This window comes from Ovis aries, chromosome 22 (assembly GCF_016772045.2).
Source record: "Ovis aries strain OAR_USU_Benz2616 breed Rambouillet chromosome 22, ARS-UI_Ramb_v3.0, whole genome shotgun sequence".
Lineage (NCBI taxonomy): Eukaryota > Metazoa > Chordata > Mammalia > Artiodactyla > Bovidae > Ovis > Ovis aries.
The window spans coordinates 45,430,611-45,452,400 of NC_056075.1; the positions used below are offsets into that span (position 1 = coordinate 45,430,611).

The window sequence follows — 21,790 nt, forward strand, 5'->3', positions numbered from 1 at the left end:
ATTAGTCCTTTCCAAGGTCAGAAAACATAACAGAAAGCAACGTAACAGTAACATCTGTCTAGCGTCCTTTGAGAGAGTGCCCAGTGGCTACACATCACTGAGTCTGGAATGTCTTTTAATGAGAGTACACATTGCTAATTGCAAGGATGTTTACAGATGGCACTCATAAAAATGGTCTGCATTTTTTTTTTTAGAAAGGAAAAATAAAAATAGTGAGTACCCTTTTGATACAACTTTGAGATTCCTGAGAGACTCTTGGCCCTATAGATTAGCCAAGAGTCTGGCACCCCAAAATGCTCCTAGGGTGCTTGCTGCATGGCGATGCATCTGAGTGGCTATCACACCAACTGCCCGGAACACCTGGATGGTAACCAGCACGCCAGCCTTCACTCGGCAGAAGTAGATGGTGGCTCAGCATCCTTCAGTCATGGAACTAAGGTAGGCTCCTGGCATCCCCAGCCAAGGCCCCACCAGGCTTCAGTCAGTTTCCCCACCTGGGCCTGTTCCCCATCTTCAACACTCCAGCAGAGCCACTTCAGATACCCCAAGCTTGAGAATATGCAGAATTTTTCAAGAATATACAAGAAGGTGGACCAGAGGCAAGGATATGAAGAAGTCTTTTCCTGCCTGGGGAACTACAACACAGCTCTGATTTACAATATGGAAACGGCACAGTGGCTGAGCTTGTCATCTGTCTGGTTATAAACATAAAAGATGGTACCGTTAACTCAACCTCAAAGACAAGATTCAAAGCAGAAACAAGAGAAAGGAGAAAGACATCAGAAAAATGTTCGCAGCGAAGGGGAAACATCTCCAGTGTTTGGAAAGGCATTGGGCCACGTGAACCAGGAGAGTCAAACTCACCACGAGGACTCCGATCTGCCAAGACACCTCCCAGTGCCCACCCTCCCCTCTCGATCTAGACAGGGCCAGGCCAGAACCCAAGACCTCAGGAAGAGCCCACAGCATTCCAAAGAAATGGGGGTGTTGCCAGGGCAGTCAGGGTCTCAGGCAAGCAAACGTGTCTGCCTACAGACTCCCGCTCCAGGGAGAAGGAGCCGTCTGCAGATGTAGACTCCAGCCTGCACCAGCATTCCTCAGGAGCGACTCAAGATGAGGGAGAGGCTGGTGTGGACCGAGGCAGGGGCCCCAGGGGGATAGAAACGCTACGAACGGCCTGTGAAACACTTAACAATCTCAGCTCAATTGCATGTGGTCTCCCCGCAGATATTAGCTCTGCTTTTGTTTTGGTTCAGTTTGATTTATTTCTTTTGAGTGCCTGATACCACAGTGAAGCTTTGGTCTCATTTCCAAGAGGAAACACAAGCGAATGTGAGCCCTGGGCGCCTCCTCGGTTTTGTTTTCTGAACTCTTCTCCGCCCGCTGTGCCTCAGCACAAGTTTAAATTCTGGGCCCAGCAGCCGACGTAGGTGCAAAACAAGCAAGTCTGCGTCCAGGAGTGCAGACCCCAGCCAGCAGGCTCCAGCCCACGCCTTGCGCCGGTCGCTGTTGACTTTGAGTTTTCCTAACAGCACCAGGCTCATTGGATGAGCAATGGAGGCTTTCAGGATGCAAGGGAAGAGAGGAAAAGAACAAAATTCTGCCTCCCTGGAGGAAGTGGTTTGAAATAAATCATTGTGCGTTGCAATGGCTCCCGACCTCACTAGAGCAAAAAAAAGAAAAAAAGCCCATTTGGCACTTTGAGAGGGAAGGCGGCCGGAAGAGGCAGGGGGCAGTGTGACACCGGAGGGTCAGCACTACTAGTTATAATAAGCTGCTAGCATTTATTGGATCTCAATAGGTCTTCACACTAACCCTGTGACATGCTCGTAATTTTTGCATTTCAGGGACAGAAAATCAAAGTTCAAAGGGCCAAGGGTCTCCTGCTCTGGGTCACTCAGTGAATGAGTGAGCGACAGAGCTGGGTTTCAGTCCAAACCAGTCTGTCCAGCCCTGCCCTCACACACCCTCCATCTCAGAACGTGGTCACCAATCTATGCTTCAGAATCCATCTTCTGGGAGCCCTGACACGTGCTGGTCAATTTCCCAGGCATCATTCCAAAAGTTCTTTCTCTTCCCCCTTGCTCCTACACTGAAGGAGCAAGGACTATGCCTCCAGGGGATGCTCAGAAGAAAAAAGCACTGATAAGATCTTGCCACCCTGAGACTTCATGATTGAGGGAGGAGCTGGATAAGGAACAGGCCAGCTACAAACTATCAGGGGAGTGCTGTGATGAAAATGAATCGCTGGCCACTTGGTCAAGTGGGTCCCGGGGGTGGTCAGGAAGGTCCCTGGCGGAGGATATATGTTACTATGACCCTAATGAGCTGGCTGCGGGGGCCAGTAGAGGGAAGAGCGAGGAAGGATCAGGGGGCCATGGTGCCTACGGTGCTAGGAAGGAGGGCATGAGAAGGCAGGTGGGGAACAGAGGTGAGAGCAAAGACCACTGTGGTTCTCCACCCAGGCCACACTCCACCACTCCTGGCAGAGTCTGACCATGATTCCCACACATGGGCACTGGGATCTAACCCAGAATCTCCCATGGTTCTAGTGGGCACCACGTAATAGAGAAGAACGCATCTGACACTGTGTTAGGTCCGTTTCATCAGCCTTTGTAATCTACTGCTTTTCCTTTGAGTTAAGAATGTTCCCCAAAGCCTGAAATACACAGGAGAGCCCTTTGTCAAGGCTCTGACCTTTAAGGGTGTAACGTTCGTCCATTCATATAGAGATGAAAAGTTGCAAAGCAGAAAATAACATTTGTCCCGTTGGAGGTTTACAGGAACCTCATGACACCTGCAAGAACAAAGGATTCCCACACCAAGAAGTTTGCCAAAGCCAACACCTCCCTCACTTGCCATGCCTTTAGAAATGCTTTGCTGAAACCCTTAGGGGAGTCTGGACTTTTCAGGGGCATGAGCCACCCATTTTCCTTATACGGCCCTCCAATAAACCTTTCTCTGCTCCAGACCCCCTTATATTTTGGGTATTGTTGGGCCACACTATGTGTTGGGCACACAAATTGCATTTGGTAACTGCTGGAGGTAGGAACCATCCTTGTTGGGTTTTGCAAGTCTATTAAGGAGAACTTCGAGTCTGTTAAGTGTTCCTTCAGAGTAAGAGACAGAGAACCACATGAGGTTTTAAGTAGGGGCTCTGATTTGGATTCCCAAAGGATGGCTCCAGCAGCTGTTCAGAATACGCACCAACTGGGTAGGAGTAAGGGCTTCCCTGGTGGCTCAGATGGTAAAGAATCCACCTGCAATGCGGGAGACCTGGGTTCGATCCCTGGGTTGGGAAAATCCCCTGGAGGAGGAAATGGCAACGCATTCCAGTATTCTTGCCTGGAGAGTCCCCATGGGCAGAGGAGCCTGGCACATTACAGTCTGTGGAGTCGCAAAGAGTCAGACATGACTGAGCAGCTAAGCACACAGGGTAGAGTACATTCAAACACGGCTGCAGGGAGACAGGCCAGACCATTGTGGTTGGGTAAGCAGTGCTCAGCACAGCTGGGAAATAGGAGGACTCGGGACTCAGCCACACCCACAGAACACGAGCAAAGAGGGCTGTGAAGGTGGGACAGAAAACCAGATTTTGTGGAGGAGGGAGGGAGGGCAAGTTTGGGGTTAGCAGGGGCAAACTATTACATATAGAATGCATAAGCAACGAGGTCCTACTGTATAGCACATGGACTGTATTCAACACCTTATGAGAAACTCTAGTGGAAAAGAAAATATGAAAAAGAATGTGTGTATATATATGTATAACTGAATCACTTTGCTGTGTGGCAGAAATTAATATAATGTTGTGAATTAACTATAGTTGAGTAAAACAGAAACAAAACAGGAAAGAAAAACAGGCTTTGGGTTGGAGCCACCCTTCATTTGACTGTTTGGCTTTCACCTGTTTGGTGCTCAGTAGCCTCAAGGATCAGTGAGACAAAGGACTCCAGCCCAGGGCGAGAGCCTGGGTGTCACTGCTCATGGGGGTTGTGCAGTCCATCAGGGAAGGGATGCAACTGGGGAGACTTCCCAGAAGGACACAGCTGAATGGAATCTGAAAAACAAAGTGGTGTCCTGATAGCAAGAGGGAGTCCAGGAGTAAGGTGGCCCGGGCAGAAACACAGCGAGACCACAAGGACCAGCCTACAGCGAGAGATGGCTCATCAGGGAAATATGCAGCTGGCTCTGCTGGGGACCTCATTTTATAGGATGGAAACCATCCTGCATGCACTGTGCTCAAAGATACAGCAAAAGCCCATCTATCCAGACCCTTTTAATGGAAATTCTGCCTTTATAAAATTAAAGTGACTGGTGAGAACAATTTTCAGCCAGCTTATGGATCTTTTATGGATTTTCCTTGAAGCTTCCTGTATTCTAATTCACTAATATGGAGGAAAGAACTGAGGCTGTATTTATGTCCCATTATCATTCAGATAGAGCAGGCTTTTTCCCCCCTCTTAATACAATTACTAAGGTAGTTAATTGCCCATTTCTGTCTTTCTGGAAAATTCTTTTTCTTTTTTTTTAAACCTGAGTTTCTGGTGTCTGGCTCATTATTGTATCCAAACTACTAGCCTATTGCTAAGTTCATGAGTTAAGGCCAGACACACAGTGTGAGAAAACAAGCTACCAAGATTTTGGTGCTTCTGAGGCTGTTCTTGTGGAGCAGCTGAGTACAAGCCTGATATCACATTAATCTCTATAATAAACACACGTGGGTGTTTATCACAACCCTCATCTCATGTGTGCAAATACGCACACACACAGGATGTTACCAGAAGCAGCAACGGTCACCTGGACACCAGCGTGATGCGGTTTATGAGGCCAGAGCTCATTTTCCTCCGCACAGAGTCTTTATCTACAGCTCTGATTGCAAAGCTCCATTTTTCCTATTGAACAGTAATCTAAATGATAATCAAGTTCACACTGGATTTATTAGCGCAGTGCCCTTGCAGAAGCGGATTTTCAGCAGTCACCCAAGCACTGTGAAGAATCGTTTAGAATGTGTTTCCCCCAGCTTACGGACACCAAAGCTAAGGGATGCCTGTTGGAGAGAATCCAGCCAGGAGCCAACAAGCCAGTTTGGAGTAGAGACGCCAAGTCTACACTGCCCAGTATCTTCTAAGAAAGACACGGCCTACCCAAAGGAATGGAAATGGGGTATGTCTTCGGGAAGAAAATCTCTAGAGGGTTTTTCCCCTAAGAAAGAGGCCCCAGTAGGTGTGTATTCTAAGCTCACAAAGGAGGCTGTTCACTAGGTCAGTTTCAAAGCCAGTGAGCAGCTGGCCTTCCTGCAGCTGGAATCACTGCATCATGGTCTTCAGGGGTTGAATCCAGCTACTTGCACATCATTTCCATTCCGCTCGTCTCGCTGGGATCTCTAATTTACTGACACAGGCAACAGCCGAGGGTCTACCTTGGACTAATTAGCCCTCCAGAAACTAAACGGCGTGTATTGCACCGTAGAAAAGCTAGTTAAAGACTCATAGGTTGTTCACCTCCAAAGTGCTCTTGTGATGATAAAATCCTGTGCTGGATGAACATCGTCAAATTTTTCTGAAATCCTTCTAGGCTTCTGTGGGACCCTGAAGGACAGTTTCACATGGTGAGCCGCCCATTCCAGGCACCTGGGTAGTGGGTGGAGGTTGTGGGTTTCATTTACATAAAAATAACGCTCTACAACAATGAGACAAATGACCAGTCAGACCCAAAAGAGAGATACTAATGCCACAGTTTAGAGATGCAAGGAGGCTCTCAGATCCTTTGGGTAAAAGCATCCAAAATTAAGAAATGAAAAAGAAACCAAAGGTCTGCAGAGAAATCTTTTTCTCTCCCCATGCTCATGTCAAGGAATGAGGCATCATGGGCTTCTGGTTAATGCAAGTGAATTGTCCTCTCTGCAGAGAGCTTGGTTCCTGAACATGCAGTCTGACTCTCGAGTTTCCAGCAGAATCACTATCCTGGGGACTCTGTGAACACACAGGGTGCTGGGCGCTAAAGGATGGATTTGAGAAAGGGTCTGCCCCTGGGTGTGGGCTTCCCAGGTGGCTCAGCTGATAAAGAATCTGCCTGCAATGCAGGAGACACAGATTTGATCCCTGGGTTGGGAAGATCCCCTGGAGAAGGACATGGCAACCCACTCCAGTAGTCTTGCCTGGAGAATTCCATGGACAGAGGAGCCTGGTGGGCTACAGTCCATGGGGTTGCAAAGCGTCAGACATGACTGAGCATGCACACACGTTGACACTGACCTGCCCCAGGCATGGGGCAGGGGAAGGGGTGTGAGAAGGGCCCACCAGGCACTATGGAACCCCATGAACCTCCCCACACATCCTCACAAGGTAGAATCCTTGATGCAATATGGGCAGACCAGGGACCATGGCTTCAGTTCCCCCAGCTAGAAAAACCAGATCCCCAAGTCAAACTGTTTAAAAGGAGTCTTACCACAATTCCATTGCTCTCTCTCTCAGACCCAAGAGCTCCATCATAAGCTGCTTCCCCATCGGTCCCCAGGGTCCTGTGCTTTATGGTTCTAGATTCAGTTTACTTGGCTATCTGCCATAAGAAGCCCCTGAACAGGCTGAAATCATGCAAATTCAGTTCACCTGGCTGTCTGCGGTAGCAGACACTCGAAGACCAACTCAGATCCCCACACAAGAACAGACGCTCACACACTGAACCCTCAGCAAGGGCTCCCGTCAGTTGCCTAAAATGTGCATTTTTTTTTCCCCTGGGTTCAGCAAAACAAAGTACAGCATTACTCACAATGAGCACATTGGTGAATTTAAAGGTGACCCAAAGGAGCTAGGGAGCTTTACCAGCCTCTAAGGTTTAACGACCCCAGTTCTCAGTGACCTCTCTACACATGGCAGCAAATCATCATTGGTTTCTGCTTCATGAAAATCATACAAGTGTTAGTACATTAAATATCATGTTTTTATGATGTATCTTTGATGCTTCCTTTGGCCTGCCTGACCCTCCACACCATGAAAGAGGTGTCCACTTGGGATCCAAGTCTGAAGACCTGAATCAGGTTGGGCCTCAGCTTGGTGCTCTGTGCCCTGGAACTGGCCGCTCAAGCTTGCTGGCCTCCTGTTCCTCTTCTGCTCTGTGTGGGGACAGCATCTGCCTTAAAGGTCCTAGGAAGACCTCACAGGAATGATCCATATGAGCATGGACTGTAACCCTGGAGACGCCAGTGGCAGGCACAATGCTAACAGCCACCAGTCTCCAAGCCTCCCCTGCCCTGGCCCCCATTTGGGACTCAGTTCATCCCGTGACTCAGGAAAGCAGGAGTTTTCCTCTTTACAGATGAGCAGAGGTCTCGAAGGTCAGTAACTTAACCTCAGGTCTCAAAGCAAGCAGCTAAGAGGCCTGAGAATCGAGTCATTGATGGAATCAATGGGCTGTTTATTCTCTGCAGTAGAGAGAAGGCCATGGTTCTCAAAGTGGGGCTGACGCTTTCACAGAAAGGCCGACATCTGGGCGGCGTCTGCTTCCCCTTCATTCCCTGAACCAGCAGCATCAGAATCACTGGGGAACTTGTGACAAATGAAAGTTCTTACCCTTGCCCTAAGTCAGCTGGATCAAAAGTTCTGGGGCTGGACCAGTGTCCTGTGAGCTCTCAAGTCCTGCAGGGGATTCTGACCTGCTCCTGTTTGAGGACCACTGAGAGCCTATAACAAGAAAGATAAGGAAAACAGCCAAGTCCCTCCAGGGGTTTCCAGGCTTTGAGGAAGGATTGCCAGATATCATACAGGAAGCCCAGGGAAGTCTGCATTTCAGATCAACAGTGAAACAGTTTTAGCATAAGTATACCCCATACTCTTAGTGAAGCCTCTTGATGAAGGTGAAAGAGGAGACTGAAAAAGTTGGCTTAAAACTCAACATTCAAAACAATGAAGATTGTGGCATCTAGTCCCTTCACTTTATGGCAAATAGATGGAGAAAAAAGGAAACAATGACAGACAAAATCACTGTGGACAGTGACTGCAGCCACAGAATTAAAAGATGCTTGCTCCTTGGAAGAGAAACTATGACAAACCCAGAGAGTATATTAAAAAGCAGAGACATCACTTTGTTGACCAAGGTCCATATAGTCAGAGCTATGGTTTTTCCAGTTGTCATGTATGGATGTGAGAGTTGAACCATAAAGAAAGCTGAGCACTGAAGAACTGACGCTTTCAAACTGTGGTGCTGGAGTAGATTCTTGAGAGTCCCTTGGCCAGCAATGAGACCAAACCAGTCCATCGTAAAGGAAATCAACCCTGAATATTCACTGGAAGGACTAATGCCGAAGCTGAAACTCCAATACTTTGGCCACCTGATGCAAGGAGCTGACTCATTAGAAAAGACCCTGATGCTGAGAAAGATTGAAGGTGGGAGAAGAGGGCGAAGGAAGGTGAGATGGTTGGATGGCATCACTGACTCAATGGACATGAGTTTGAGCAACTCTGGGAGATGGTGAAGGACAGGGAAGCCTGGCGTGCTGCAGTCCATGATATAGCAGAATCAGACACAACTTAGCAACTGAACAATAATAGTCCATGCAATATTTGGGACCTGCTTATGCTAAAAGAGGTTTTGATGCCCTGAAATGCAAATTTAACTGGGCATCCTATATTTTCACTTAGTGAATCTGGCACCCCTATTTTGAGTGTGTGAAGAAACTCTCCCTGTCGTGGCAACAGATAATCAGGTCACCAGCTCCAGAGCCCCCATGGGCATCGTCTGATGCAGCTGCCTACATCACGGGGAAGGCAAGCCTCTGCCCCAGTTCCACAGTTACTTATCTGGTAGCTTATTGTTTCTCTGCCGTTTTTCAGCCCTTGGTGTGGGGAACACCACCCTCCCTGGTTATTTCGCATTGTGACATTGGTGAAGTGCTTTCCGAAGGGGTTTTGACTGGCTCCTCTTTCTCCGCTGGACTCTGTTGGGTGACAGTGTGATGTCCTTGTTACAGATTCCAGGGGAGCCCACATGGAGAGAGGCCCAGCACCTGTCAGTGGACAAGTTTCCAGGGAGGCAAGCTGGCCACAGTCTGTGAAACTGGCACCACACCCTGCCGCCCAGAGGACCCCAGGCTCCTCAATCATTGCTTTCTGGCTCTGCCAGACCAAAGGGATTCAGATAAGGAGAATAAGACCTTCTTCCCACAGTCTCAGATTTTTGTGGGAAATGGCACATCAAAATTCCAGTTGAGGCTTCTTTAGCAAAGCATGGTATCGGGTTGGCCAAAAAGTTTGTTAGGGTTTTTCTTTCACATCTTTTAGAACAAAACCTGAATGAACCTTTTGGCCAACCCAATAGAGAGTCTTAAAAGCAAAGATTCCTCGAGCTACGTTTCCAAAATGGATGCTCAAGAATTAGATAAAAGCGTCCCAAGGTCAAAGAAGTTTAGAGAAAACAAGCTTGAACAAATTTAAGCAGGCTTCATTGTTGTAGGACTTATCAGTGCCTTTAACATGCATGGACATTGTCAACCTCCCAGAGAATAGCTTACGAAATAATCCAAAGGAGCTGGTCTCCCTCTTGAATGCATTTTTGATTGTCTAGGCTTAAGGATGCTGGGGGGAAAAGTGACAATTGGAGAACATTAGCAAGTTATAATTAGTTCTCAGTTTTCAAAGTTATTATTTGTGGCTACAAAATAGGATTTTAACTATATAAAATGTGCTATACTGCTTTCACATTTTCTTAAGAATGTGTGTGTGTGTGTGTGTGTGCGTGCATGTGTGGGCTGAATGGCAAGTTTAAGTTAGTCATGTAAAGAAACTATGGCAATAGCTCAAGTCACACTTCACCATAAAACAGCAACATCTAGAACACGTCCGAACGGCTAGCTGTTGATCTGGGAGTCACTGCTTGCTCAGTTCCAGGGTTTCCCAGCATTATTTAGAGAACCACAAAATATGGTGATTTATAGATGATGAATAAACTTTCATTCTGGTTGCCAAGTAGATTTATATCCTTAGTGTCACTGAAAGGTTTATTACTGAACTGCACTGGGGGATAAAAGGGAAATCATTTGGAAAATAAAATCCAGGCAGTTGGGCGAGTTCCCATAAAGACTTTTTTCCTCACCACTCTGCAATTCTGTGTTTTAACCTTGCATTATTTTAATTGGAAATAACACTGTCCTACAGATCTACTTCTAATCAATAGACATAAATTGATCTTTTCTTCCTGTGTTTTTTAGGGAAAAAAAAAAACTTTATCTTTGGTCTGCAAAGGATACCAATAACAGCAAAAATGCAAATATCTTTGAATCAGGGAAACAGTCTTTTAGCTAAATCATGCTTCTTGTTTTCTTTGCAGACTGATGAAGTAACAATTGACTTTTATCTGATAAGCACATTTTAAAATCCCTTTGTGGGCAATGGGAGAACTAGCCCCAAATATTTTTTCGGATGATTGATGGAGAAATATCCAGGAGATCAGATTGGAGATTGTAGGGATGGTGTGGCCAGCACCAGCTGCGTGATGAACAGCCCACTTTTATTATCGCGATGACTTCTCCAGCCATCTCATATCTTCTGGGTCACTTTTCTAGCTTGATGCTCAGGGAATGCAAATTAATTTAAATTCTTGTTCTAGCCAAAAATCATCAGTGAAAGCAGATCGGCTGGAGAAGGAATTCTGCAGTACCTTCCGGAGAATTCCGCTCCTCTACTGGCCCGTGATCTGAATGGCTGGACTTGGCTCACCTTGGAAAGTGTGGATAATGCAGTTCAGATTAAGTTGCTTGGCTTTGCTACACGCAGCAGAGCTTGTCAGGGTGACTGGTGTAGTGTACCCTCACTGGCACTTAGAATCCAGGGAGATTTTGCTGGCATGCTCACAGGACTATGATCCAAAGCGGAAAGGTAAGGAGGTAGGGCATCTAAGAGAGATACAAGAGGTGGGAGTGTTCCAGTAGCAGAGGTGGGGAGGTGGAGACTGGATTGATAGTCAGGGAGGGCTTCCTGGAAGAAAGGCCTTCCTGAAACCATCTTCCTGATGGATTTCCTACACATTCACGGGTTAGGAAACCATCAGAAAGAGCCACGAGGACCACTCCAATTGTCAGGGGAAAGAAACTGAGATGGAGGCAGGCCGACCTGGGCTGTTTCAGCATGCCTGGCTTTCTAACCATCTGTGGCACTGAATACAGGGAGTGACAGTGATTCGTGTGAGTGAAGGGCTCGACTTCGCAGCCAAAGTCACCACATGGTGACAGGAATCAGTGGCAAGAGCCTTGGAGGTGAGAGATTGAGACTGAGGCTGGGCTTAAGCTGGGCTAGGGAGGTTAGGCAGGACACTGCAGGGCAGAGGAGAGGGACAGACAAGATTCTATCAGGCAGTTTGTGGGTACCGATGGTGCATGCTCCCAGGGGTAAGAAAGGACAGCCTGTCAGACCAGCTGGGAAAAGGAGGCAGGGGTGCCAATCAGGCTGGGAGGAGTCTGGGATGCAGGGTGGGGTTAGGACCCAGGGAGGCTTGAAAGCTGGAGATGGGGAGGCTCTGCTCGGGGAGCCAAGCTAGGGCTGGACAAAGCCACAGACTGGTCCCCAGGAGACGATGAGAAGCCCCTCCACCTGTGGGGGATGCTGCTGCTGCTGTTCAGTTGCTGAGTCGTGTCCAACTCTGCAACCTCATGGCCTGAAGGACATCAGGCTCCCCTGCCCTTCACTATCTCCCGGAGTTGGCTCAAATTCATGTCCATTGAGTTGGTGATGCCATCCAACCGTCTCATCCTCTGCTGCCCTCTTCTCCCTTTGCCTTCAATCTTGTTCAGCGTCAGGGTCTTTTCCAATGAGTCGGCCCTTTGCATCCAGTCAAAGCATCAGAGCTGTACCACCTACTAAGCGCTAAACCGCCCACCATCTGTGGGTACTGTGCTGGTGCTTCCCACGTGCTTTCAGCCCGTCCTGCCCCCGATGCGTCGTGCAGGCAGGGCAAGGACTGGTTTTGGAACACTGATCCCCATGTTACAGCCGGCCCTTGAACGGGACCAGCCTACACTCCTGGGACCCGGGTAGCTGTGCAGAGACAAAGGGGAAGCCCAGCCCTACAGCCCCAGGTCACTCTAGGGGCAGGGGGCAGGCAAAGCTCCGACTGGGGAAGGAGACACCCGCTGGTTAAAGGGCTGGCATCTCAGGGGTTGAGAGCTAGGCCGGCCTCCCAGCCTCCTCCCAACTTCCTCGAGGCTCCTCTCCTCTCGGTGACTTGGCAGCTACCACGTCCTGCCAATTCATCACCCAAGCACCTCTGCATCTGCCACCCTTCTGCGTTCACTGCCCAGCCCCAGCCCGCCTCCATCATGTCCTGCCTGGAGCTACACAGCCTCAGCTTTGATCACAGAATGAGGAGAACACTGGAAGCAGCATATAGATGCCTGGTAGCCCCTTCGGACTCCTCTCTGGCGCCTCCCTCTCTCCCTTTGCTCCCCACCCCCATCTACAGTCCAGCCACAGCTGACCTGAGCACCCGGTGACCCCTCCCTGTGCAGCTTCCTCATCCTCCCCCAGCATGCCCCGCCCTCCGCACCGTGGACCACAACCCAGCTGCAAAGTTTCTTCTCAGTACCAGGTCTCCTCCATCAGGACCATATCTCATGGCGGGAACAGGGCCAGCCTGTGGGTTGCCATGGCAACCCCCTTCCACGGCACTTAGCAAATCCCAAGATCACTGCCTTTTTTACCTGGGTGCGTAACCCCAGAGGTGAGGAGGTCCACAGGACCAGGGACTGTGCCCAGCACACAGTGAGTCCTCAAGAAAAGTTTGCTGAGAGATGGAAGAAGATGCTTCTTATGCCACTGCTAGAGTCAAGCCCAGGGGGCTCAGGAGGCTCCCAGACAAGGCGAGAAAGAGGCCACATATTTGTGAGCTTTGGGAACACAAGCCATAGATGATAAGTGAGTCAAAACAGACTGGCGTTGCCGGCAGGACCTTTATAATGCTACTTCCTGGACTTTCTCGGGTCCCAGTTGGTCGTGAAAATCCCCCATCTCCACACGGGAACCTAGTGAATGCTCACATACGTGTGCACGTACACACGTGTACTGCCCCTGTCCCTTAGAGACTGCCCAGGATTCACTGGCCAACAGGAAGCAGAGCTGGCCCGCCGGCCCTCGCTGCAACTGCCCTCGACGTCTGGTGCATGCTTTGCCCCCAGCCTGTGCTCGAGGGGGCGTCTGTCAGCTGCTGGGGGCCCCACCTGAACCCCTCAGGCCTGCACCAGGAGGGCCCTGATCAGAGGCAGCTAACCCAGCTCGGAAAACAATCCAAGTCTTCCTTCTATCAGACGCCTTGACATTGTAGCGGGAGCTTGTTCATGCATATGATTTATTAACTAATTTAGCATGTAAGAAAAGCATCTGCATCTCGCTTTTATCATCTTGCCAGCAGACAGGCTGAAGACGAGATGCGGCCTATAGACGTGCTTAATGGGGCCTTAAGCACTCCTGCGCTTGTCCAGAGCTCACACGAGGCTCTGGTTTCAGAACTTGTCTGAGTGGGCCGGCCTAACACAAACAAACACGCGGGTAAACCTCTCATCAGCCATAAATACCGCGGGGATCAGAAGAGCGGCTGTAAAATCGTGTGCCGGAGCCCTCCCAGAGCACTCTAGTCATCAGGACTGTCTCGGAACTGGGGAAATAAAAAGGTGCCTCGGTTATTTAAAACTATTGGCTGGGTCTCATCATCTTTTATTATTATACATGATTTTAAGATTTTTCAGTCAAAGGAATGTGAACACGTGAGGGTGATATCTGTTTTGGGGCAAAACATCACCCTTGGAGGAGAGTAGATAAAACTGTCTCCCCCACCAAAGGTATGTTTCCTCCCCTGTCCCTTCGACTAGATTTAGAAATCGGATCTGTGCAGGTGTGTGCAAGTTAAAATGAGGTCAGGCTGGGTGGAGGTGGACCCTGATCTGATGACTGGGGTCCTTGTGAGAGGAGGGAATTTGGACACAGACACAAGGGGGGTGGAGGCAGGGGACAGAATGATGCAGCTGTAAACCAAGAAACGCCAGAAGTTGCCAGAAGCTCCCAGAGCTGGAAGGGAGGCAGAGCACGATCCTCTCTGCGCCTCCAGGAGAAATCACTCCAGGGGACACCTGGATTTTGGACTTCTGGCCTCGAGACTGTGAGAGAATCAGTTTCTGTTCCTTGAGCCACCCGGCCTCGGGCCATTTCTTACAGCAGCCCTAGGAAATGAACACAAGGGACAAGGCAGCCTCCCTCTGACATTTGAGATGGCGACATTCCAGGCCATTGGGGCCCTCAGTATGGCACGGCTGGAGGGCAGCTGGCCCAGGGGACAAGGATGAACGGTCTCATGCCTAACGAGTTCCCAAACATTCATGAGTCTCTATTTTTTCCTAGACAAAGTGATGGGAGCTGACTGAGAAGGAAGCCTGTTAGACTCCATTCTTTTGTGTATACACATTTTGAGCTCTAATGTGACACTTCCATATTTGTTGAGAACACATTCGCTTATCTAACCATCTTCATCAAACAGCATCTTCAAAACTGTTGAGGCCAAGCAGCCCTCATACCTCAGGCACCATGGGCATCCTGGCAGCCCTCCCCAGGACAAGCTGGGACCCTGAAGGCCCTGGGGGAGACCCCCAGCTGTGGCTGACACTTGGTCCCTCTTGCCAACTTGATACATATACACCAGTACCCAGATTGCTCTCTGTTGAGCCGGAAACTAAGGAGCCTCCAGAGAACACACCCACATAGCCAATATCTGCCAATCAGCTTCAAATGCTGATGTGAGACACATTTCCAGGCAGGGAAAGTCTTTGCACATATATTTTGCTGATTTCCTTTCCTTAGCATCCTGGGAAGGGTCACCAGGGCCGAGCAGCAGGTGTCCCGCCAGATCCTTCACCACAGGAAGGATGCCTTCAAGTTTGCCCTTGCTGAGGTCTTGGATGACTCCCCCAGAAGAGCTCTGGATTGGGGTGGGGGAGTGGGTGGAGGGGGACTCAGCCTGCCTGTGTTTAACAGCAATCCTATTCCAATGCCTGCTGTCCCCCAGCCGCTCTGTAAGATCCTGGTAATATTGGCTAAGCTGCATTTTATTGACTACAGTTATTTCCCCAGAGGACTTTTATTCAGAATCAGACCAATGATTTCACCTCCTGGGGCCCAGAACATTTTGCTAGGAAGATCTTGTTCCTCTATCCAAAGAAATAAAACAGAGGTTTCCCCAGGCCTCCAGATTTTAAGATTTGGGTTGGCAGGCCATCAGAATATGTTCCCTTGTCTCCATTCTTGCCCTTGTCTCTTCTTGTTATTCTTTGTGGTTTAATAGTCTGTTTATAAGCTCCACGAACAAAAGGATGGAGGCCAGCCTTGCTCACCAAACTCTCCCCGGCTCCCTGCGTGGGGTCTGGCCCAGAGAAGGTTCACGATAACGCCTTCTCCGGGGAATTCAGGAGCACCACCCTCACAGGGTCCATGTGACACCCGCCTCCCACGGCTCCCAAAGCTGTCCAGCCTGACGCTGAGCTCGCAGCAGGAAAGGGGTTTTGAGATGACGAATGTTGATGCAGACAAACTGGAGTCAGCCCTCTCACCCTGAGACTGGTTTTGCAATCTATCAAGGACAAAGTGGAGCTCTTGGAGTATCTGCTATGGAGCCAAGAATTTGAACCGGCTACCCTGGTTGCCACACTGCTTCTTTCCCAGCTGAAATGGGGAATGTGTATCCCCAGCTATTTCTGCTGAATTCAGGGTCTGCGGATCACCTCTCAAGACAGGCAGGTTCCCAGGGAGGGCTGTGTGACCCTGAGGTTTGGGCACTTGGGTGAACACCAGTCCTGCCCGTGTCGGGGCACCGCTGGGACCATCGGATCGGACGAGGGTCCTAGCCCTGGGGTCCCACGTCTCACCGGCCCTCCGGAGCCAGCTGCAGCTTACCGCTGAGAGGGTGGGGGATGGTGACCTGCTTCTTGTGGGCGCGGACAGGAAGGAGACTCTGCTTTGGAGCCAGGCTCTCCTTCTGCTGGGCTTTTCTCTGCTGGACCATGTGCTCCAGCTTCTTCAGACGTTCTTGCGAGCGAGAAATGAACTGAGGCTTGCGGACTTCCAGGGCCTCCTAGAGGAGCCAAGAAAACATTTTACTAAGGTATGCCTGCTTATGTATTCATGTATTTATCTTTTATTTCTTGGTCACACTGCGAGATAGGCAGAATCTTTGTTCTCCGACCAAGAATCGAACCCATGCCCCCTGCATACGAACCACAGAGTCCTAACCACTGGGGAGCTCCCAAAACTTTTTAAGAGAAGGGACTCGGAAAAGCAATGCATCCATCTGATTTGGTCAAGAGGCTGATCAAAAGTACAGTGCAAGAGCACGCCCTAATTTTCTTCCAACCCCTTACGGACAGATGGCCACAGACTGTTGATGACGCAGGTCTCAGCACTAAGGACCCCACTCTAGCATGACTGAGTTACCAGCACCACAGGTACACCTCTGCCCATTTCTCCTTCCACCTGGCAATTCATTCATCTCCAACAGATGAAAATCTGAACAGCCCGAAATGCCATATTCCAGGGTGACATTGGTGGGAAAGGAATGCAAGCCTTAGGAGTCACCTGCTTGGGGGGCTGGATGCCTTCTGAAAGCTCAGAACGAGATCATTCTCCCAGCACGACTCGTGTATCTTTTCAGGAGAAGCAGTAATCCTAGCGAACGGAACCAGCTTCTCCCCCTAGGAAGTCAGGGCTGGCGGGAGAGCTTTTTCTTTGCAAAACAGTTCTGCGGACTCTGTAGAGGTGGTCAGAATCCCCGTGCTTTCTCTTCAGCCTCATCTCTCTCTGCATCCCCGACTCCATGCGTGAACAAAGCTCCCCACACAGGTTTACCGAAGAAGAATAACCACCACTGATACGTCCTGCTCTGCGCTAGACACTGACCTCGATTTCTCTGAGTGCATCTGTCATCAAAGAATCCCTGCGTGATTCTGGAAGGCAGATGCATTTCTCCCAGGAGCCATGAGCTCCTGAATGGCACAGGCTGTGTCTCCTCCACTTTGTACCCTGCACAGCCAGCGCCCCAGCTCTGCACATGGCAGGGGCTCAGCACAGGCCCCCCAGTGCTGCGGCCACAGCAGAAATACCCTCAGCCCCATTCCTTTCCCAGCCCTCGGGGCACTCAGTTTCCAAGCAGGGGGTGGTGTGGGCTCCATCTGCATCGTGGATGTGCCCCTAGATGTTGTGCCAGGAAAGGAGTTTCCTAGTCGCTTGGCCTGCAAGGTGCCAGCCCAGGTCCCAGGGCCTGGGGAGACAGCCCCTGGAACCGCCTGTGGGGCCCCGTGGGGCTGCTGCCCCAGCTGTCTGCCCCGAGGCTGGAGGCCCGGGCAGCTTCAGGGCCACTGGCGTCTCTCCTGATGGATCCACCCAGGGGGATGGGGTGGAGCCCACGACCCATCTGCAGGGCGGTTTACGATACCCGTGTCTCCCAGGAGGCATGGCTAGCCTTCTCCAGGGTTGTTTGTCCTTCTAATTTTTATATCCGCGTATTTTTTGCACTTTAAAAAAATGTGTTCACGTTACTTCTACAATTGGGGAAAGACACAAAATGAAAGCTTCCATATCCTCGAACTCAAGCCCCCATGACCTTGGGACTACCTTCCTCTTTCAAAGGCTTAACATGCTTATCTGAAGACGGGGTTGTAGGGACGGACTCCCGCTTCATGGGGGTGACCCTCACCTTGTCTGAGCCCCAGAAAGTTCTCGACACGTGCTGACTCTCCTTGCTCCACTCATGGTCGCCACTGATGGCATGAGATCCCCAACTTAGCCTGGGTAGATAGCACCATCTCCTTCCTCACATGGTGGAAGAGAGGCCCAGGGAGGTTAGGGGACCTGCCCAGAGTCACACAGCTGCCAGGAAGTGGAGTCAGATGGAGTCAGATCTCCAGCAGCAGAAGTGAGGCTGTGTGCCCATGGGCTCCCCGGAAGCCTCCCCTCGGCGGGAATCGAGCCAGAATGTACCTTGCCTTACCTGCAAGGTCAGGGAGCTTTCGGGCCCTTGCTGGCTCTCAGAACAGTCTTCTGGCTGGACGTGGGTCTCTGGGTCCTCGGGGGGCGCTGGCTCTGGGGGTGCTGGCTTGGATTCGGGGTTGGCGGGGTGCTCACTCTCCTTGCATTCCTTTATTTTAACAACCAAGTCACAGCACGTGTAATCCCCTGGGAGAGAAGATTTAGAATTCCATTTAGAGGGCACCAGGCGCTTTTCTCCAGGCTTTTCAACACCATTAGACACAGAAGACAATTTGGAAAATGGAAATGCCAGTGGGTTATTAATGGGCCTCGTTAAGCCAACGAGATCACGCCCCATCACAGACCCCCAGGTGCCCTGGTCTCAGGGAGGCATGTCTGTGGACAGCCAGACTCGAGAGTGGCTATGCCACGCAGGTATTCCCATGGCAAAAATGCTTTTGCAGCCAAGGCAAAGAAATGTCCTCTATTTTGCACTTCATATTAAGTGTGTCCTGTGCAATTAATACAGTTGGGTTGTTTGGGGACCGTGAATTAATTTATCTTATGTTGCTACACTAATGATGTAAGACAGAGGAATGGTGTTCAATTATTTATCCCGCCCCTTAATCTACTGGCTACCAGCACTGGCTTGACATTCATAATTGGGCCTTTGTGTCTCAGCACTGGGTTTAGCCCCATCCAGGGGCCGTTCTGACACCCTTTGGTGGGAAAGGTCAGGGCTTGAGCCGATGTCACAGCACTTGGGGCAGAGTCATCTTTGGGGTGCCAAGAGGGGGGATTCGTAGGGATTCACTGACCACTTACTGACCAGCTGCTCCGCGGGGAACACAGTGTCTGTCCCAGGTCACTCTTCCCATCTGAACTCCCCTCTCCCCTATCACACACCCCCCCCAGCCGCAGCCTCACCAGTCCTCTGTGGTCTGAAACCCAACCACGTTCTCCTTTCTCCTCACCCACCCACCCTCCCATCTCCACAAAACCCCTTTGATCCCACCACCCAGCAACTCCTACCTTCAGGCTGAGCCCAGAGTTTTCAGGAAGCTGGGCCCCCCTCCCCAGGCATACCCCGTCCTGCCTCCTCTGTGTGCCCGCCGTGGAACACGCTGCATACATCAGCAGCGTCAGTGGGGCCATCACAGGATGCTCCAACCCCACAAGCCTGGGACCTTCTGGAGGGCTGGACCACAACATATTCACCCTGAGCCTTGCCAGACTGCCAGCCCGGGTGCGCTGGAGCTGCTGGTTCTGCTGGGTGGGGAGAGGTGGTCATTTCAAGGCTCAGGTGACCACAGGCTGCAACTCCATGGTCCCAAGGGTCCCTTAACTGACCCCCCAGTATAACCTCCGCCATCACACCCAGATCCTCCGTGGTCTGGACCAGCCGTCCTATATTCTCCCAAGGTCCACTAACGCCCCTGCTACCGACAAGTTCTACAAGCACACCGGACGCCTCACTGCTCGTTCACGACGGACGTTGCCCATCAGGTACCAATTTCAATTCTTCGCCAACAACGTGCTACTTAGAAGTTCACGACTCATTCTTGTTCTTCTAAGCATTTGCTCCTATTCTTTCTAGATCTTTCCCTATTGCTCCCCAGTCCTGCTTCAGGACTGATTCTTAGCTGAGATATTTGTCCCTAGCCCTCCAGCCAGAGTTAATTCCACTTTCTACCACACTGCTTCCATACCGTGTGAACCTTTATTCTAGCTCACCCCATACTCAGGGAAGCCAGAGGTCCTCCCACCTCTCCCACCGCCAGATCCAGAGACCCCAAGAGCAGTGCCAACAGGCCCGTCTTCTCAGCGCTCACAGTACAGCTCCATCCATGACCTTCCTAGCCTCTGCTTGGGCGGCCAGGCCTCCACAGTGACGTGCTCTATCCTAGGCCTGGCTGGTATCAGCACCATCTCCCTGTCCCCGACTTGGACCTCTCCCATCCATCCTCCGCATAGTCCAGGAGACACCTGCCTTCAGAGGACATCTAGTTAGGTCTCCCCCATGGACTTGGCCCAGCATCCCGTCCAGACTCCTAGTGGGTTTATAAGGACCCTCCAGGCTGACCCGTTAGGGTCCTTGGGTTCCTGTGGGCCTCCTCCCCACCTCTGCACTGTGGTCCCCTGGACCCCACATCAGCCCTGCTCTTTCCATCCACTCTGCTTTCTTGGGTGTCTTTCCCTCCACCCTTGGGGTCTGACTTTTCTTCCTCAAAAGCACTTCCTTGAGGAAGATGTCTCTGACCAGCCCCAGTGTGTATCACCTGGGGCATCCTCAGCTTCCTGACAGGTCACCCCAGGCACGGCTATGACCACAGTGACCCTGGCACAGGACAGCAAGCACCTGGAGGGCAGGAAGCCTTGAGCACAGTGCCCGACACACAGTAGGTGTTTAATAAGTGCTTCTCTGATGGTATATAGTGGGCATTCAACACATGCTTCTTTCATTTATTAGTGAATAACAAGCTAGAGATTCACTTGTGTTCCCAGAAAAATTACTTTCATCAATTACCATAAATACTTTAACTTTTCCAATCCAAAGCTTTAGAATCTATTAGTTTTCTTTCTGTCCTTAGCTATAGCTCTTTGGGGACATTTTTATAGAGTGATTGGAAATCTAAATTTTCCTCTGATATAACTGGGCACCAGATATCTTTTTTACTATTTTATTCCTAAATGTTTTTTAATATATCAATAGTTTCTGCAATATTAGTTGAGGTCAGCCTCTTGGCCTTTAGAGAAAGGACGGTCTAGTTTGAATACAGCCTCTAGAGAGGCTGAGACAGGGGCCTATCTAAAGGCACTGTGAGGTCAGGGGCCCTCACGCCTGTTGAGTGCCTGGTATATGCAGTACAAGCACCCCTTGGTCATTAGCCCAGCTGGTCAGCTCCCGAGGACCATGGACAGGCTGGTGGGCCCGCTGCCTTTTGGGCAGCCACACCAGCATCTCAAAGTTTCCCTGACTCAGCCCGAGAGCCGCACATGGAAGCGGCCTTCTTCCCAACCCCAGGCGATGCTGGCCTTGTGTGCAGCAGGGCTGGGAATTCCTGACCTGGGCAGCGCTGCCTTCTCCCTGCCTGTGAGTCAGAAGTGCCCACCATTTAGACCTGCTGGGCTTGCTTCCCTCGTGGCGCACACGGATGGATAAAGGCAGCATCACAAGGGAAGCTGGGGTGAACCAGGGCCCAACAAGACCCTGCACAGTGTTCCCCGTGAAGATCAAGGAAGAACCATCTCATCCCTGCCTCCCTCGCTCCTTACCTTCCGGGGCCTCTCTTTCTATCTGAACACCGTGTTCTTCCTGCGGAGATGCGCACAGATCTTGGAAGGGGCAAAGGAACCCTGGTAAAGGGACCTTGGGTTTTGGGAGGCGCTGCTGCTGACTCTCTGTGGGTTCAGAGAGGTCACTAGATTGAGAGCTGTTGCTTGGAGAGCTAGAACCATCTGGAAGGGGGTCTCTAACCAGCTTCCATTCCACTGGGGGAGCAGATACAGTCTCATGTGCTCCTTCTTGTTGCTTCTCACTGCTTCCAGAAAATACGTTTGGTTCTACTAAAAATAAAATGAGAGTTGTGCTCAAAACATCTGATGAGCCCACATCTGAAGTACTGACTTCTGCACTCCAGGCTCTCCCAGAGACAAGCAGATGGAGTGCAGTGCTGCCTGGGGTGAGCGGGGTGGGGGCAGTGGGGGGCCGCGGATATGGGAGTCATTGATGCCCTGGGCATATGCTGCCCCAGCAACGACAGCACATGTGGTCACCAGTCCTGGCCAGACGTCCGCGGGTT

At 50.6% G+C, this 21,790-nt stretch overlaps 1 protein-coding gene across 2 annotated transcripts in view; it reads right to left on the bottom strand.

Annotated features, from left to right (window-relative positions):
• The window catches only part of C22H10orf90 (chromosome 22 C10orf90 homolog), a 245,105-nt gene that overhangs the window by 5,780 nt on the left and 217,535 nt on the right, over window positions 1-21,790 (bottom strand). Inside the window, exons 5-7 of one of the 2 annotated variants that reach the window (XM_012103133.5) lie at window positions 21,264-21,554; window positions 18,010-18,194; window positions 15,921-16,098 (exon numbers count right to left, since the gene is read on the bottom strand). In XM_012103133.5, coding sequence (XP_011958523.3) covers window positions 15,921-16,098; window positions 18,010-18,194; window positions 21,264-21,554 — 654 coding nt within the window. The remainder of the gene's footprint in view (window positions 1-15,920; window positions 16,099-18,009; window positions 18,195-21,263; window positions 21,555-21,790) is intronic. The other variant, XM_012103137.5, reaches the window with a different exon arrangement.